The following is a 17,439-nucleotide window of genomic DNA, read 5'->3' as shown; positions in this document are numbered from 1 at the left end:
GCCGTAGCGCAATTCATTATTCTATTAAACTCATTTCCATTAAGAGCATTATATAATAAATTCATAGCAGTTAAATTTAAAGTATAAAGTCTATCGTCTTCACGATCAAACTCTTCTTCTTCCTTTTTGACCTTTACTTCATCAACCACTTTTGTTGGAATATAAGGTCCATTTACAATACATTTCCAGATTTCTCTACCTTGAGCTTGAAGAAATATTCTCATTCTAACTTTCCAGAATGAGTAATTATCTCCACAAAAGAGTGGAGGCCGACTGCTAGATTGACCTTCACCAAATGAAGCTGCAATGTTAGTCATAAGATCTTAACTCAAAAGATAGTTAATTTTATAATAGAGCTCTTAGCTCTGATATCAATTGTTGCCCAGATGACTAACACAAGAGGGGGGGTGAATTGAGTTGTATAAAAAAAATAACAATTATAAATCAAATATATAATATAAAATATAAACAAAATATAAAATAACAATAAATATAAAGAGTAAGGGTAAGAGAGAAGCAAACTCAGTATGTTAACGAGGTTCGGCCCCACTGCCTACGTCCTCGCCTCAAGCTACCCCTTGAGAATTCCCAAATTCACTATTCAACCTCCTTCAGGTGGAGATAGAAACCTATTACACATTTGAACAATACCACTACAAAGGATCCGTGTAGAACACCCTCTACACTTGCAATCACCTTACACGTGGTGATTCAACTATTTCCCGTGTAAAATACTTTCTACACACACAAGGGTTATACACACCCTTTTTTTGATACAAGAGCTGATAGTGGGTAGGTTATCAGAAAACACTCCTCAATGAGTGAAATAAGAACAATACAGCGCAAACTATATCTCTCAAAATGAACAAGGATTAAGGCTCAATGTTTAGAGAAGAGAGAATGAAAGCTTTGAATGAATGTTGTATGCTCTTGGTGTTGTGAATGTGAAGCTCTCAATTGATCTATTTATAGGCATATGAGACTTCATATTCAAATTTAAAAAGATTCACATGTCAAAGACAACATCATTCACTTTTTCAAAAAATTCAAATAAAAGGTTCTTCTTTTTCAATTGTCAAAGACAACATCATTCACTTTTTCAAAGAATTCAAATAAAAGGTTCTTCTTTTTCAATTGTCAAAGACAATATCATTCACTTTTTCAAAAAAATCAAACCTAATCTTTTACTTTTGGCATATGACAAAATGAACACACTTTCATTTTCAAAAAATTCAAACCTAATCTTTTACTTTTTGTATAAGTCTAAAAAAGCATCAACCACTTTTGAAAATATTCAAATAAAACATGCACATGTGAAAGATGACAATCAATCATCTTTAATATTTTCAAAGTTCAACCCTTTAATCAAGGCATGCACATGCAAAAGATGACAATCAATCATCTTTCAAAATTTTCAAATTTAATTTTCAAAAATATTCATGCACATGTGGAAAATGTATTTTAATGCTTTATGATAAAATATTAATTTTGAGCATTAATCCTAATTTTGAATTTTGAAGAGATTTACAACATTACTCTATAATTTTAATGTGAACTTGTTCCCTTCTTGCTCATGCTTGTTTCCTTGATGTGCTTGACTCCATTGTGTAGATAACTTGAGCTTGAGACTTCTTTATTCTTTGAATTCATTTGTTATCATCAAAATCTATGTGTAGATTTATAATCACATGAAACTTGAAACCTTGAGTTCAACAACTTGCACCACCAATGTCAATTCTGATCTAACCATTAATAACTAAACATTTATATATAAATGTAACCTTTTATAAGTGATGGGTAAATAATCTCTCTTAAATGAAGACAACCCAAGTACTCCTAAAAGGATATATATATACATATATATTGAATAAAACCAAAGAATGTTCATGCAAAAGGACTGAATATAAGCATTAATTAACTAATTATTAGACGGTAGATATACGTACTTATACCATATATAATATTACGATATTTGAAATTTTTGCATTAACGTTTGAGTTTGAAGATACTTACGCTTGAGGGGATGTTTGGAAATAATTTTCATCTCATTTCATCTCATTTCATTCCTAAAACATTATTTAAATATAAATACTTTCAAATTAATTATTATAACTTTCACAAACTTTCAAATTTTCAAACAAAGAACAATTCAAATTTATCAAATAAAACAAATATTGATAAAAAATTATATTCTAACAATATTTTAACTTTATAATATTTTTTATTTAATTTTTTCCTCTCATTTCTCAAAATCTAAAAAATACTTAATTTAAACTATTTCATTATTATTCACAAACCTTTTGACTATTATTTACAAAATTCTTATCTCTTCTTATTCATCTTGTATTAAAAGTCATCTAGCTAATATAACCTACCAAAAGCTTTTAACAAAGCAATCCTTTACCTCTACAATATTTGACGTACATATAGACATTTTCTTTTAAGAAAAACATCATAGACACAAAGAAATCTCATAAAGAGATTCCACACACTTATATTGCACACTGCCATGTGCCTTTTTTCCTCTCTTTCTCTCCTTGGCCTATTCTCCGTGCCTCTTCGCTCTTTTTTTTTTTATCTCTTTCTTTTCTCCCGCCTCTCCCCTTGCTTCTCCCCTCCTCTCAATTTTCCTCTACCTTTCCCAACCCCTCCCCACCCCCCTCAACATGATTGAGATGGAGGCACGATGATGGTGCAGCAACAGCGACGATGATGGAGGCGAGGGTGAAGGGCGACATCAACGAGTAGTGAGACAGGTGAGAGGTGTAGCGGCGACGTTGGCGAGGGGCGAGAAAGGTCAAGGGTATAGCAACGATGTTGGTGAGAGGCGAGGAAGGTTCGACGACGATGTTGGTAAGAGGTGTCGACGGAGAGGCACATGGAGAAGGGTAGAGGGGAGAAAAAGAGGGAGAAAAAAAAAAGATACATGACATATTGATAGGATGATACATCAATTTGTAAAAAATTTTGGTCTCTCTAACAGCCTCTTCTTCTAATATCTCGACATTAGTAAATTAATTAATGGCAAATGCTAATAAATAAGAAAAATATATCGCATATCAAAAGCATGTCAGATGGGCTTTGTTTTTGCGTCTATCAAGATACGTGCATCAATCATGAAGCTTGTGCATTTTAGACCACCATTTTGAATTTCGTACCATACTTGCTAGTACGGTTGAAATATTTTGTTTTCATGACTTAGTCGGTACAGAGAAGACCTTTGTTTCGTACCAATTAAAATTTCGGCCATTTTGGTCTTTACAAGCCGATATTTCAGACTTTACTTTTTTTTTAATTTATTTATTCAAACTACAAACTTATTTTTTTACCCTTAATTCAGATAAGGCTATTTATAATTTATATATATGTATTTATATATAATTTATTCATATATATAGACTATTATTTTATAATATAATTTATATATATATATTTATATAATTTATTCATATATCGATTATTTCAAAATGGTATATGAAACTGTATCGGTAATGAAATATTTCGTTCTAATGTCTTGACCGGTATGACCTCCGATAGAGTATCAAAACTTTGTTTTAGACTGCTCACCTTGAAGGCATAAACTACAGATCAACACGCCTCTCATGATCTCGTATTGTATTAGCTAGTGTTTTCTCAATTTGGATTATGTTTTCAGAGATTTTTTTAGGTGAGTGTTTGGTGAGATATGTGATTTACAAGTTTGTTATGCGATATATTATATTTATAAAATAAGTCAAAATATCAATATTTTATTATGTAAATTGATCATGCAATAGGCTTTTATGTAGATATATCCATGATGGAATTGGTATATATCACGTCAATATATAAATAGGTATATATGGACTGATATTAGTTAGAAAGTGCACAAATCTGGTAGTTATGGAGGTCATGATCAAGATCTCGGTTATAATTAGTGGTTGGATCAATCCGTTATTTATATGATCTCGCTTTGTAATTGTTAGGGCATGATTAATCTCCGAAAAAGCTGTTCATAATCATGGTTTTGGACCAATATGCAAATTATAGTATATGTTTATTATATATATATATATATATATATATTTCGGAGAACCCGATGGTAGAGAAGGCACGTCGTCATCACCATCATGATCATCCATCATTTATGAGAAAGGTACGTATATCATATGGACGTGGCCTTCCTAGCTTGCTTCTGAGTTCTGACCTCTGTGTCTTCCGATCCGTGCTGATCTCTCTTCCCAGCAGGCCAACATGGTGCGATCCATTGTTTGAAACAGCGCCTTAGCGGGTTAACCGCAATCTTTTTCTGTGCGCAAGAGGTGATAGCGACAACTAACAACTGCGCGCTTTTCTCGATCTGCTTCAATTTCTTCCTAATTAAACATGCAAGCATGAAAACTCAGTAGTAATAAATGTCTCTTGTTTTGGCCTTTAGGCAAACATCATGCATGCATGCAAAATGCCAAGCCGTAATAATCAGCGTCCTAGCTAGACTGCGCGCGCGCGCGCAGTAAGTACGTGCGCATGATCTTGCCGATAACGCACACATGCAAGCTCCCTCCGGAGCCAACCACCAATTTTACGTACAAATTAAGCCTGCATCATGGCATCATATATTAATATATATACCCCACTGGCAAAAATATTGCTGTGTACGTACCAAGATCGTATTATTGTTTGTTTTATGTGTTTTAATAATTAGCTGTTGATCATAAACTATCAAATTGCTTTGCTTGAACCGGCCCCCGGACATGCCTCTCTCATGCATGCATGCTCACAAGCAACGTGGTCACTAGCGTTGTCATTTCTCATATAAGTATAAGCCCGCTATAACGTGTCACGTGCATGCATGCATGCTTGTCTATGATCAACGACGTTGTCCTTCGAGTTAAGGCCGGTCTCATTTCACCTTGTTTACTATCGTTTTCTTTCATTAATTTTTAACTTTCTGCACATCGCGTTTGGGGAAAATAAGAGCTCGTTTAGATTTAAAAAATATTTCATCTTATCTCATTTTATTCTTATAATCTTTTAAAATTTTTATACAAAATATAATAAATAATTTAACTTTTTTAAAATTTCAAAATAATAATAATAATATTTTAATTATATATTATTTAACATTCGACTTATATCTAAAATCATCTTTTTATCTCTAAATCTAAACAAGCCCTAAGCCTTAATTAGAAGGCGGTAGAATTTCGGAGGGGACAATATTAACAAGAGTTGCCTTTCTTTTTTAGTTCCTTATAAGTACTTTTCTTTTCTGTTTTAAAAATTTTAAAAATAGTATAATGAAAATTCACTGTTTTATATATTTTCGTGTATTTTTATATGCTTTAAAGTTTTTTTATAAATATTTTATTTTTAAAAAAAATTCTATAGTTTATTCTTCGATTTATACAATTTCAAAAAGAATTAACAATATTTATATTTTACTTTTGTAACCAGTGTGTATCACATATATATATCAAAAATTCTATGTACAGTTATTTTTATGTATTTTTTTATGCACTCCAGTAATATGATTGATTGTGTATTAAAAAAAATTAATCCAGCCAATTATATTAATAGAGTACATAAAGAATATGTAAAAATGACTATATATAACATTACTATATAAATATATACATATAAAATACACTCGGCATGTCGCATCAACATTATCTTAGATTAGTTAATGAAATTATGAGAAACGAACCCAATTGAGAAAACTATAAACCTAAAAAGTGAGAATGATAAAAATTAAATGCTCAGGAGTCATATTAGAGAAAATTTGGAGACCAACCGGTATGCTCTCCAGCCATAACCAGCCTTCCAATATTATTTTGCCACGGCAGCACGTTACGTAACTAACTATACACTTACTTGCACTAAATCTAATTGCATCCTTCAACTGCAATTACAAAAACTTACACTATGTTTCTTATCTAATTTTAACTATTAATTAAGATGAATATTGAAAAATAAATAATATGATATAATCTTAGATTGCCAAATTTCAATCTTAGAAGGACCCATTTTTAATAGTAAAATTTAAATGCAAATATACTAGTATTTAATGGCTTTCGTACTATACCCTAGAAACGAAGTCGTTTAATATGGCAGGAATCAGGATACGGCCCAAGTGGCCAGTATCGGCCACCAGGTTAAACGCACACCTTTCTCTGTCACACGAACGAAAACAGGCTCCCTCGCTGTCTCATTCATTCTTGTGGCGATAGCTTTTTGGAGTTGCTCTGCTCAGAGGGAGGGACACACTATTCACACCCTTTAACGTCCCAACAGTCTTTTCTCTTCTAATATTCTGTAACTGCTTTTAATTTTCGAGGGGAGAAATCCTCGTGCCAGGAAGCTTCTTAGACTCGTTATAGAGCCAATTTGAAGCCTCCATTTACGTTTATTAGCGACTCGACAGGTACCTTTCTCCCATTTCTTTTCTGTGATCTATTGCATTCACTCATTTGCTTTTTCTAGATTAGTATTTTACTTTTTTTTGGTGTGAAATCAGCTTGGATTTACTGCAAGATGCTTAGCAATTTCTCTATTATTCTTTGTTCGACAACTTTTCTTGCAGAATTTTCAAATTTTCAGAAAAAAATTCCCTTATGTAATTGGGGGAAGTTGTTCTAAAGTTGGGATAAGAAGAGGGCTTGGCCCAGGAGGCCAAGAAGGCTACTTCTGGGTATTTGGGTCTCTTCCGAACTGGTTCATTTCCCTTGTTTTAAATACCAAATCTAATCTTTTGGGTTGATCCATTATTTTAGTTAAAGATGCAATTTTGATTTGTGCCCACCAATTTTAGAGCTATGATTTAGACTTGGTGTTATTTTTAGTGCTTTAAATTTTAGAGCTATTTATGGACAAAAAAATAAAATAAAATAAAAGGGTCAATAGCCGTTTCCTTCTAACTGGGATGATTGCCATGGCATATACCGTGCATTGCTGTACAAATGTTCCTGTAATGCTATTCACTACCGGTTTGTATTTACACACACAGCGCATATGACTTCGTCTAGCCATCCAGAGACGTGTTTTCCTGTGTAGGTTCCTTTTTCTTTCACAGTATGGTAGTCTAGTTGATTTGGTTGAAACTCTGCCAGTCTGGCTGATTGCTGAGAAGACATGAAGAAACAAATAAATAGATTTGACCTCAGATTTCCAATAGTAGTGGACCTGGACCTGGAGAACAAAGACATCCTTTACATTGATCTCATTATCCAACTAACATTCGGGTGGTTTGTCTCCGTTGTGCAACCAAAACATTATAAAATATAATGGTCTGCAATTCGCTTTTTTCCAGTCATGTTGGTTGGAACACCACAAGTGACCACGAATATTGTAGCTGCCAACAATATAAGAGATGGAAAGTCCAAAATTCACTTTTTTAGTCCTGTTGGTTGTACCACTACCAAAATTGCAAAATAGCCGTGTGACAAGAATTTTGGTGTTGTTGCCAACAGGCTGGGACAAAGAACCAGCTAAACTATTTTCTTCTCTTCTCCTTACTCTGAACAACTAAATATCTTGAAGTGTTAATTAGGTTTCTTGCGATATTTTTTCTTTTCTTTTTTGAGTTTTTAGTTTGACTTTGCCTATTTAGATTGGTTAATCTCTTTTCTGGTTATTCCACTGTAAAATGAAATCTCCAACATGTTGGTTAGGTCCAGAACTTGTTGCTGATATTTGGAAGGCTTGTTTGAATAAATCAACCATGTTGAAACAATCACCTAGTAGAAATCAGAAGTCAAAAGGCTTCAAGGTGAAGCATGCAATACAGACATGTCTTTTGCTTGCCATTTGCATTTGGTTGCTTTACCAAGTCAAACACTCCCATGAAAGGAAGAAGGCATCTGAGGAGAACTCCAGCAAGTTATCTGAAAAAAAAATGCAGAGTGGGCATGAAATCATAAAACTTGGGAGGAAGGAGCTCCATCCTCGAGAAGAGGAAACAGAAAGAAAAGAAGAGTTGGAACAAGTGATAGAAGAGATTAAACCAGAAGAAAGTGAGGATGAAGGAATGGGTGGTGGAGATGATGAAATGGATGGACATCAGCAGGGGAGAGTCGAAGAGGAAGAATCTGAGGAAGCAGATGATTTAATCGATGAAGAAGATAGGGAAAGAGAGGGAGGAAGTGAAGAACTAGACGGTGAAGGGAATGGGAACCAAATTGAGGATCTAAGCTTTTTTGAAGATGAAGCGCAAATTGAAGTTCAAAGGGATACCCAGGAGGCAAGAGAGGAAAATTACAAAGGTGATGATGCCTCCAGTGCTGTGGTGCAGAACACTCGAACTATAAGCACCGAAATTGGAGGTTTGAGAAAGGTGAAGGAGCAAGAAATAGAGGATACAGAGAAGAGTGAAGTAGAGCAGGACAATGAAACTAGTGGCACACTAGAAGTTAAGGTCAATATAAAAGATTCACGCTCAGAGGCGAGCAACAGGGAGAAGGTAGAAAATGTCGCTTTTGGAGATGCTCTTCATGGTGAAAAAGGTTCTAAATCTGGTTTAGCCAATTCAGAGATTGGCTCAAATTCTTTTATATCACTAAAGGAGGAAAATATTGAACAAAAAGTGCACGGTGATTCAACATTGAGGCTGATGCAAACCCCTGGATCTTGGAATGGAACAGATAGATTCAATGAATCAATTCAGGTTATGGATAGTACCTCCAGTGCAATCAATAAGGAGATGTCAGTATTAAGTGGTTCTAAGTCTGTTGCACTCAAGGGGACTGCAAAAATTGATGCATCTTCTTCGTCTGATGAGAGGGCTGCCTCTAAAACCACTAAGGAAAGTGAGGGTACAGTTGATAGAAAAACCGAAGAAGGGTCAGAATCTCAGGCCGAAGATGAGAATGAAGATGCTGCACAGAACGAGTCTTTTGATTCTTTCTGAATCCTCGTTCTATAGTTAAGATAGGGATGTGGATAATATTTTGGAGGCTTAGGCGGATACCAGAATAATATGAACAATGGTGAAGATGATGCAGAATGATGGTTTTCATTGTTCAATGAAGACGTTGGATTTTTCCCTTGGGCGTTTCTTAATTCCAATGATAGACATGTTCAGGGAGATGAGCAATTGTACATGTTCTTCCTGTATTTGCATTATGTTTACCGTTGATTAGGTGTGCTAATGATGAAAACTGGCTCAATTGAAGTGTTCTAGGAAATCCTAGGATTTCAATATGTATAACTAGATGATGCAATATATTAATTAGATTACAGTTGTGTTTGTGCCCATGAAACAAGACTTGCAAGACCCAGATTGAGAATTTTCTGCTTGGATGCATGCGGGCAGTTTAGTATTGTAATAGAGTTGTTCAAAGGTTTTTTTTTTTTTTTTTTAACAAACACGATACCCATCCTGTAATTTGCAATCATCTGTACCTACTTTATCAATGGTAGAAGTTTTGAATTCCCAAACAAAAAGTTGGAGTGAACCTTTTCTCTCTCTATTGGTCATTTAGCAAAAGGATTGCAAAATCCATAGGTATCTGTCTAGTCCACCTGATATAATAGGAAAAAATAAAGCTTCGAAAAGTTTAGGCTAGTGACATCGTTTTGTAATCACTGAAAATCAAAAAGATTCGTCAGTGCTCCTAATGTTTCCTGTTTTGGTCTGGTCGGTGGGACTGGATTTTGGTTTGACGAAAGCTGAGGATCAGTGTCCCATAAACCATCATTGTTTATTGCATGAAGAAAAAAAAGGCGTTTGCCACATTAGAGCATCACGTTGGTTTTATCAAAATGATATTTAAAATTTAAAAAAAAGTACATATTTTTTATAAAATTAAAACTTTCTTATCTATAATTTCACATTAGATTTATCTATAATCTCACATTAGATTAGTTATAAGGTTCATCAAAATAATAATATAATATTATTTTTTCACTTAAAATATAATTTTTTTTTGTATTTTATAATTATACTAACCATAGCTATTAACTTGTTAATTTTCAGATTAAATAGTCAAAACGAGGATTTCTTTCATGCTGTCAGATTAGTATCCGAACTTCAATACCATCCAACTACAACAGAAGAGACAAAGGTTTCCGTGCACTGCAAAAATCAAAGAAATAGATAAGGGGGAGATAAAACTCGCATGGAGGAAAAGGAGAGGGAGAAGGAACAAAAAGAAGAAGAAGAAGCCATCTGCAGATTAAACTTGAATAAAATACTAGTTTCATAAGTGAATAGTAATCCTTTAAATTTTAAGGAAGACATAATTTTACTGTAATTCAAAGCTTCTCATACATCCTTTTAGCTAATCCAATACAGCTATATTTTGAATAAATTTATTATATTTTACATTTGACTAGACTTTTAATGAAGCTAATGTCAATACTTTTAGCCTAGTTGAAGCATTTAGCCTCCATTGTATACTAAAAATATTTCATATTATCATATTATTATAATTTTTTTTAAATTTTTATATAAAATATAATAAATAATTTAACTTTTTTAAATTTTAAAATAATAATAATATTAAAAAATAATATTTTATTTAAGTTTCATTTAATCACACTATTCAAACAGGACTTTAATGTTTTATTCAACTTTAACATAACTTAAAAACTAATATCTTAATAATATTTGATTTAAATTTAATTTAAAATTACCTTATCTTATCACACTATTCAAACCACACTTTAATGTTTTATTCAATTTTAACATGACGGCCCGCTCTAAAGTCGCCAATCCCAACCCAAAATAAAAAATAAAAATAGAAGAGTAAATCTAAACATCAACTCTCACGATTCTTAACACCATACACCTGACGTGGTATTTGTTTTTTTCCCTACTTGTGAAACGAGCATTTCAAAGGAAGGGTCCATTTGAAATTGAGAAAACCTCCCACTTCCCTAAATTCGTGGCTTCTTCTTCCCCTATTACCTAGTAGTCTAGGGCTGTTCATCCGGGTTCCAACCCGGGAACCCGGGTACACCCGGGCCGGAACCCGGATCTCAAATCCGGGCCGGATCAAGCCGGGTGAGACCCGGTCCGAAACCCGGATGTATCCGGGTTTTTAAAAACCCGGAATCCGGGTTCCGGGTTAAAACCGGATTTTTTTTTTTTTTTTTTTAAATCCAGTTATAAACTGGGAGCTATAGAATGCCTTAAAAATGAAAAATTGGGAAGATAAATCCCACTTCCCATCACCTGTAGAACATACAAAACTAAATGTTAAGCTTTACACTTCTTGTACATGCAGACAATTAAAGGGGTAAATTTTAAACCCCCCTTTCCAGAAAAAGAACAAAAAGAATAAAGAAAAAAATGCATCTAAAACTATCAGCTGTTAGCTCAAATCAAGCCAAAAACCTGTGCTTACTCCTTACAAGCATAAACTCCCAAAAAAAGAAAAAAAAAAAGAAAAAAGAAAAGGGACAGTCTATTAGCTCGAATCAATGCCACCACTAGCCCACAAAACCTTCAGCCAAAACATTCATTGTAGAGAGAACTCCTGAGATCTTCCATTGCTCGACCTGCTAATTTCAATGAACAGATTTTCAATTGCAGAAGGGGGGCCAGAAGATTTGGCAATGAATGTCAACCAAATCTAAATTATGAAGAAAATATTATGATATCATTCTGGAAATGATCTCAACAAAAGAAGGCAGGCACTTAATTCCATATTTCTGCATGTGCAATAAATGTAATACATATTCAAAAAAAGGTTTCTTGTCTTGTGTAATACTCATGAATTATTAAACTCATTTATTTCTTAAGAAATATTTTGCAGGATTTGAAAAGCTTTCAAGCTTAAGGAATCTGGAAATTTTAAACTTTATAACCAATGGCCTTCGGACCGAATGGCACTGCCCTGGGTCCTTTGGGACCATGAGGCATGGTGTTCAAACCCGTACCTACTAGGACTTCTAATGGCCTCCTGAAAATAATGCCTAGCAAGATACAGTTTAATCTTATTACTCAATAATACTTTCACTTTATTTTGAAAAGTGTTTTGTCCTTTCTTTTATTTATATTCGAACTGATTATAGGTTTGTAGTTCATATGGCAATGTCTTGTTCCTATGTGATTATAGTTATCTGATCACATATATGTGATTATAGTTATCTGATCACATATATATATGAGCAGTTCATATATATATGTGATTAGATAAGAGAGTTTGCTCGATTTTTCTTAAATAAATAAATATATAGTTAAATAATGAACCCAGATTAATCGTGATCGATTTCCAACAAACAGAGAAGAAAAAAAAAACAGAGAAGAATCAAGATCAAAAACAGAGAAGAATGTTGTCGGCAGTCTAAGCTAAACAAACCCATTTAAATTTTCAAAATGGGCAACCATAGACGAGAAACTATAGGCACGAAATGACCAAAACAAGATAAAATATAATCAACCAACAAAAGCATCTAGGATGAAGACGGTAGCATTACAGAAGCATCTACTTACATATATCGGCACGAGGATGACGACGAGGCACGATGATGAAGACGACGGCTAGATTTTCTGAGAGAATCAGAGAGGGACGATGGCTAGGGACGATAGCTATGGTTTCGGGGAGACTCAGAGAGGGTTCGGCGCGAGAGAGGTAGGGGACGGATTCCAGAGTCACGGCTAGGGTTTTTTTTTCAGTTTATATACACCCGGGTATAACCGGGTTCCGTATTATAACCCGGGTATCATACCCGGGTCCGGACCGGGTACAGCGGTTATATAAATGCGGGTTTCGGCCCGGTTCAAATCCAGGCCGAAACTCATAACCAGGAACCCGGTTATCCGGGTTCCGGGCCGGATTTTTATCCGGCCCGGATGAACAGTCCTACCTAGTACCCCGCCGTCTCCAGCTTGTTGATTCTCTTCTGCAGACTCCAGGTCTTTTTTTTCCTCCATTTTTCGATCTTTCGAAATGGACTTAAAGCTAGAAACAGAGCTTAAATCCTCTAAGAATCACCAAAATACATCGGAGGAGGAAATGCCAAATGAGAGTTGGGGTTGTGAGTTGAAAAAGCTTGAGCATTTGCGCATTTGGAAGAGCTATGTTTTAGTTGTTGAGGGTTTGCTGAAATTTATGGCATTAAAAGAAAAGTGAACTAGCAAAATCTAAAGAAGATGAACCAATAAGCATCCACAAGACCAGCCTCAATTCATAATTTGCTGCAGGGGCCTTTCCAATGATTGTGTCCATAAAACTATGATCCAATCCAAGACTAACAAGATTGAGATTTTCATTGGAAGCGTCAAGGATGGTACATTTTTTTAATTTTTGAGAAGAAAGCTTGCTCATGGAGATGAAGGCATGGGGTTGCTAATGAAAGCTTGCTTGGGAATCTTTTTGTCGGCAAAAGCTTGGGCGAGAGAGGCTACCGTTGAGAAAGCTTGAGCGACTCAGAAGATGAGAAATAGGAGTAAAGACTTGCGAGAGAGGAACACGATGAGATCAGTAATTACGAGAGAGGAGCTGGACAATGAGAGGAATGATAACGTTGAATTTGTGCACGTCGAGATGAAACATGAGTAGCGAAGGAGATGAAAAGCAAGCAGCGGAGGAGATGAAAAGGGGAGGAGAGGAGGTGTCGGGCTTCAAAGAGAATATTGAGTCTTAGGGCTACTTGGCTTCATAGAGGAGAGGAGTAAGTGTCGGTGAATTGTTCGAGTTTGGGGTAAAGCTGGTTCATTTTTTGGTGAACCCCATCTGCCACATCGGCTGTGGGGTGTGAGGTGTGAAACTAATAAACCGGCTTATGAGAAGAATTTTCCAAAATAGAAAGACCAATGCCTTCTTATCGGTTCGCTAATGGTATCCTCAAAAATTTGACTTTATACAATGGATCGACAATGGGTGGTTACCCTGGAAAAGTAAGGAGTTCGAAGAGATCGATGAACTAAACGAGCTGAATTAGGCCAACTAATATCATTAGCACACATAGGGCTATCAAGTGCATGCGCAGAGCCGCTGGCATGCGCCATTTCTTATCTCGTCTATGTCACACGCTTGTAACAGTGACAATGGGGGCCAAATCCATAGTGGGCTTAGGTTGGGTAATAAGAGTTTAATAATTGGGCTTAACCTGTGGGTTATGTGCTGGCCTGTGGCCATCTATTTAATTTGCATGTTATTATTGATTGGGCCATAGCTCAGTTCTGACTTTGATAGACATATTAGGCTTATTTTATATTCCTTTTATTTTAGTGGGTTTTAGCCCATCTGAGTTAGAAGAGGTATGTGAGAACGTCCTCTTGCAATGGAAGGAGAATCTGAATACAAATTTATTTCCTCTTTTTTTTTTTTTTTTTTTTTTGGAGACTGCTCCTTCGGAATGAGCTATTTTTCATTTTTCAATGCATTTTCATCATGCATCATCATCAGGTGTGTTACAGTCTGCAAGATTTCGACCTCATCCCCGAGTAAAAGTCGCTATTTGTCAAAAAGAAAATGAAAAAATATTGTGGAAGAAGTTTTGGAAATAAGGAAGCGAAAGGGAAAAAGAACAGTGAGTCGCAGAACTGCAGAAGACACGAGACTAGCATTGACGTTTGACAATAGCCTACTAGGGACCAATCTTATGGTTTGTTTGGTGCAGTGTGAAGCATGGTTCACGTGATCAGTTATTGCTGTAACTCTTTGCTAGCTGTATAACTCACGCAGTTTTTCAGGGCTGGCCCCATAGATCCTTCTCTCTCTCTCTCTCTCTCTAAATCTCTGCTGCAAATGCATCGTCTCATTCAGGTGAGTAGCTATGGATCCCTATCTCTGTAACCAGAAATTTGAGTTTTCATCAGCCATAGCCTATTTTTCCTAAAGGTGCTTCTTCGGGTGACGAAAAGTCCGTTAAATCAACTCAACTACCTCTCTCTCTCTCTCGCTCGTTACCCGCTGATGTCGTTCGGTTATATTTGTCTGCAATGCACAATGGACCTAGAAAATCCTTCCAATCTATTTTCTTTTATTTTTTCTACCCTGAAATGCACCCTCAATTATTACGATAAAATAAACACTCTATTAAATTAAGTTCAGTTGGATCATACATTGATAGATGCCTTTGTCTTTGTCTCCTCTGTATCTTTTCCCACAAATCCATCGCATAGAATCTCTCTCTCGCAAAAACAATAACTACAAACAAGAACGCACGTTTCTCGGCCTCACCCAAACAAAAACAAAGAAAAATAAAGACCAGCTATTTGAGTATTCAAAAACGTCCGGTACTTGTCCTTAATCCCAGCGTCCGTCAAACATGGGCATCTTTAATTTGAAGTCCACGAGGCTCGTGCCCCTTCTCCTTCTCCTCGTCACTCTCTCTGCCATTATTTGGCCTTCTTCTATTGCTGCAGACGATGTGGTTCAGAATGCTGCTTTTGATTCGGGACGTGGCGGAGGTATTGGCGATATTGCCACGGTAAATGGTCCATTTCCTTCACCCCCGCCCCCGTCACCTCCACCCTTGCCCAGTGGAAGACCAAGTTTCTCGCCGTTTAGGCCCGGCATAGCGGTTATAGTGGCCGTCTTGACCACCATGTTCTCCGTCACCTTTCTACTTCTCCTATACGCCAAGCACTGCAAGCGTGGACGCGTTGTCGTTAGCGGGCAAGCACCGAGGCCCTCGGCTGCCAGGAAGAACTCGGGCATTGAACGGACCGTTATAGAGTCATTACCCGTGTTCCGATTCAGGTCCCTAAGGGGCCAAAAGGAAGGACTCGAGTGCGCCGTTTGTCTCACCAGGTTCGACTCCGCAGAGGTCCTCAGGCTGCTCCCCAAGTGCAAGCATGCCTTCCATGTTGAATGCGTGGACACCTGGCTCGACGCCCACTCCACTTGTCCGCTGTGTCGTTACCGGGTCGACCCGGAAGATGTGCTTCTCGTTGACGACCCCAAAATTTTACCCCAAAACGAGCCCATTCCAGCACCCGAGGATGACTCCGTTGTCGTAGACGTCGAGAGCGGAAGATTATGTGAGGTTTCAAACATACGGCGAATTTCGGGTCGGCATTCATCTGCCGGAGAGAGGGGGACCGGGTTCTTGCAAATGATTTTCCAGAGAGCCAGCGACTCGGGTTCTCAGGATCTGACGTCGTTTAGGAGATCACTCGACAGTGCAGGTTCGAGAAAGAAGAGCCACTCCGTTGCCGTCGGATGTTTTGACCGTCCCCGTAAGGATGGGCTTTTGTTGACCGACGAGAGGACAGGGTTGGATCGAACTAGATTCGAGCACCGGATCATTGTCTCCCCCGCGACTGGTGGTTTCAACCAAAGGTGGAGCGATGTGCAGCCGTCGGATCTGCTGTATCTCCGGTCAGAAATGATAATAAGTAACAGCCGTAGATTCTCGTCGTCAGCATCGGGATCTCGACCTTCAATGACGCGGCAGCATGACAGTAGCATTATTGGCGGAAACGCGTGGTGGGGTGGTAGAAACGTAATAAATGCTAGAAGCGTGTCTGAAATCACAGGTTTGAGTAGGTTCCAAAACCCCAGCCACCAATTCGAGCAGCAGCAGCGCCAGCGCGAGGACCAAGAACGAAGGCAGGCGGGGGTAGTATCGAGGTGGTTGGCTTGGATTTCTCAAACACAGCCAGCTGTACGGTCGGGACGTACCACTACTACGATTGCATCTTAGCTTTAGTTATTCGTACACTGTACACCAACAGCCTACAGGAAAAGAAATAACTGCTTGTCTATTTCCTTTTCCGTTTCTCTCTTTCGAGGATATTAGGCGTGGGGCGGGGCTGTTACATTCACGCTTGGAGGGACGGATATCGCAGACGACCGCAGACACCATGGAGACAATTTCTTTCCCACGGATCAATGATCTCCGACCTTTGGGTTTAAAAGCGAAAAAGAATGAACACGCGAAATACATTTTCAAGAGTAATGTAACTCTTAACAATATTTAACGTACAGCACAACCGGCATAATTTTCACGTAGATTACTGATGTGAATAGCATGATGTATCATAAATTATGATTTAATTTTAAAACTTCCAAATGTTTATGCTAACACATGTATTATGATATGTCTATGGGGTTATGAGGTCCATTAACTGCTAGTTTAAGAGTTTAGCTTTACTATTGAATTTGTAATATATGTGTGATACGATATTTTGATATGATAAGGTTAGATAGCATACGTGATCCTATATTAATATGATAGTATAGTTTAGTTTTGTACTGTTTACCCTTAAATATTATAAAAATTAATTCTGGTATATTAAATTATATAATTCAGTCTGTAAATTTATTTATAAATTTATTTTTCTGAAATATCTAATATTTAACCCTCTTTTATTATTCGACCCAACTTTCACTTCCCCAATTTTGCTCCACGGCAATTTGATTAGAAAATGACCGAGGCATGGAAAACCGCTACAACCTCGGAAACCTGCGCAAGCTTTGTCCACTATACTGCTAAGAGTATTAGTATTGTGTTATTTATCTTTATTTTTATCTTTAAATTTAAATAATATATCTTTAAATTTAACTA

The 17,439-nt window shown here is 36.6% G+C and overlaps 2 protein-coding genes across 4 annotated transcripts; both read left to right on the top strand.

Moving 5' to 3' along the window:
• Nucleotides 1-6,145: 6,145 nt before the first annotated feature.
• LOC122316840 (midasin-like) lies at nt 6,146-9,233 on the top strand. 3 transcript variants are annotated; one of them, XM_043133658.1, is made up of 3 exons: nt 6,146-6,400; nt 6,560-6,667; nt 7,647-9,233. In XM_043133658.1, the coding sequence occupies exon 3, from the start codon at nt 7,697-7,699 to the stop codon at nt 8,879-8,881; it is 1,185 nt and encodes a 394-aa protein (XP_042989592.1). In that variant the 5' UTR covers nt 6,146-6,400; nt 6,560-6,667; nt 7,647-7,696; the 3' UTR covers nt 8,882-9,233. The 3 variants fall into 3 exon arrangements, with proteins under 3 accessions (XP_042989592.1, XP_042989591.1, XP_042989589.1); XM_043133657.1 differs by having other exon boundaries at nt 6,560-6,675; XM_043133655.1 differs by lacking the exon at nt 6,560-6,667.
• Nucleotides 9,234-14,594: 5,361 nt separating this feature from the next.
• On the top strand, nt 14,595-17,065 carry LOC122316953 (RING-H2 finger protein ATL43). Its single transcript, XM_043133820.1, has one exon. It carries the CDS (start codon nt 15,196-15,198, stop codon nt 16,573-16,575), a length of 1,380 nt encoding a protein of 459 aa, XP_042989754.1. The 5' UTR covers nt 14,595-15,195; the 3' UTR covers nt 16,576-17,065.
• The last annotated feature ends 374 nt before the right edge of the window (nt 17,066-17,439 follow it).

The sequence above is a fragment of the Carya illinoinensis genome, chromosome 7 (assembly GCF_018687715.1).
Source record: "Carya illinoinensis cultivar Pawnee chromosome 7, C.illinoinensisPawnee_v1, whole genome shotgun sequence".
Classification (NCBI taxonomy): domain Eukaryota; kingdom Viridiplantae; phylum Streptophyta; class Magnoliopsida; order Fagales; family Juglandaceae; genus Carya; species Carya illinoinensis.
Note: the sequence above shows the minus strand (reverse complement) of the source record. Positions and strands in the feature narration are given on the sequence as shown.

What these genes read in the sequence shown, in the direction of transcription:
- LOC122316953 (XM_043133820.1), top strand. Translation starts at nt 15,196, where the DNA reads ATGGGCATCTTTAATTTGAAGTCCACGAGGCTCGTGCCCCTTCTCCTT.
- LOC122316840 (XM_043133655.1), top strand. Translation starts at nt 7,697, where the DNA reads ATGTTGAAACAATCACCTAGTAGAAATCAGAAGTCAAAAGGCTTCAAG.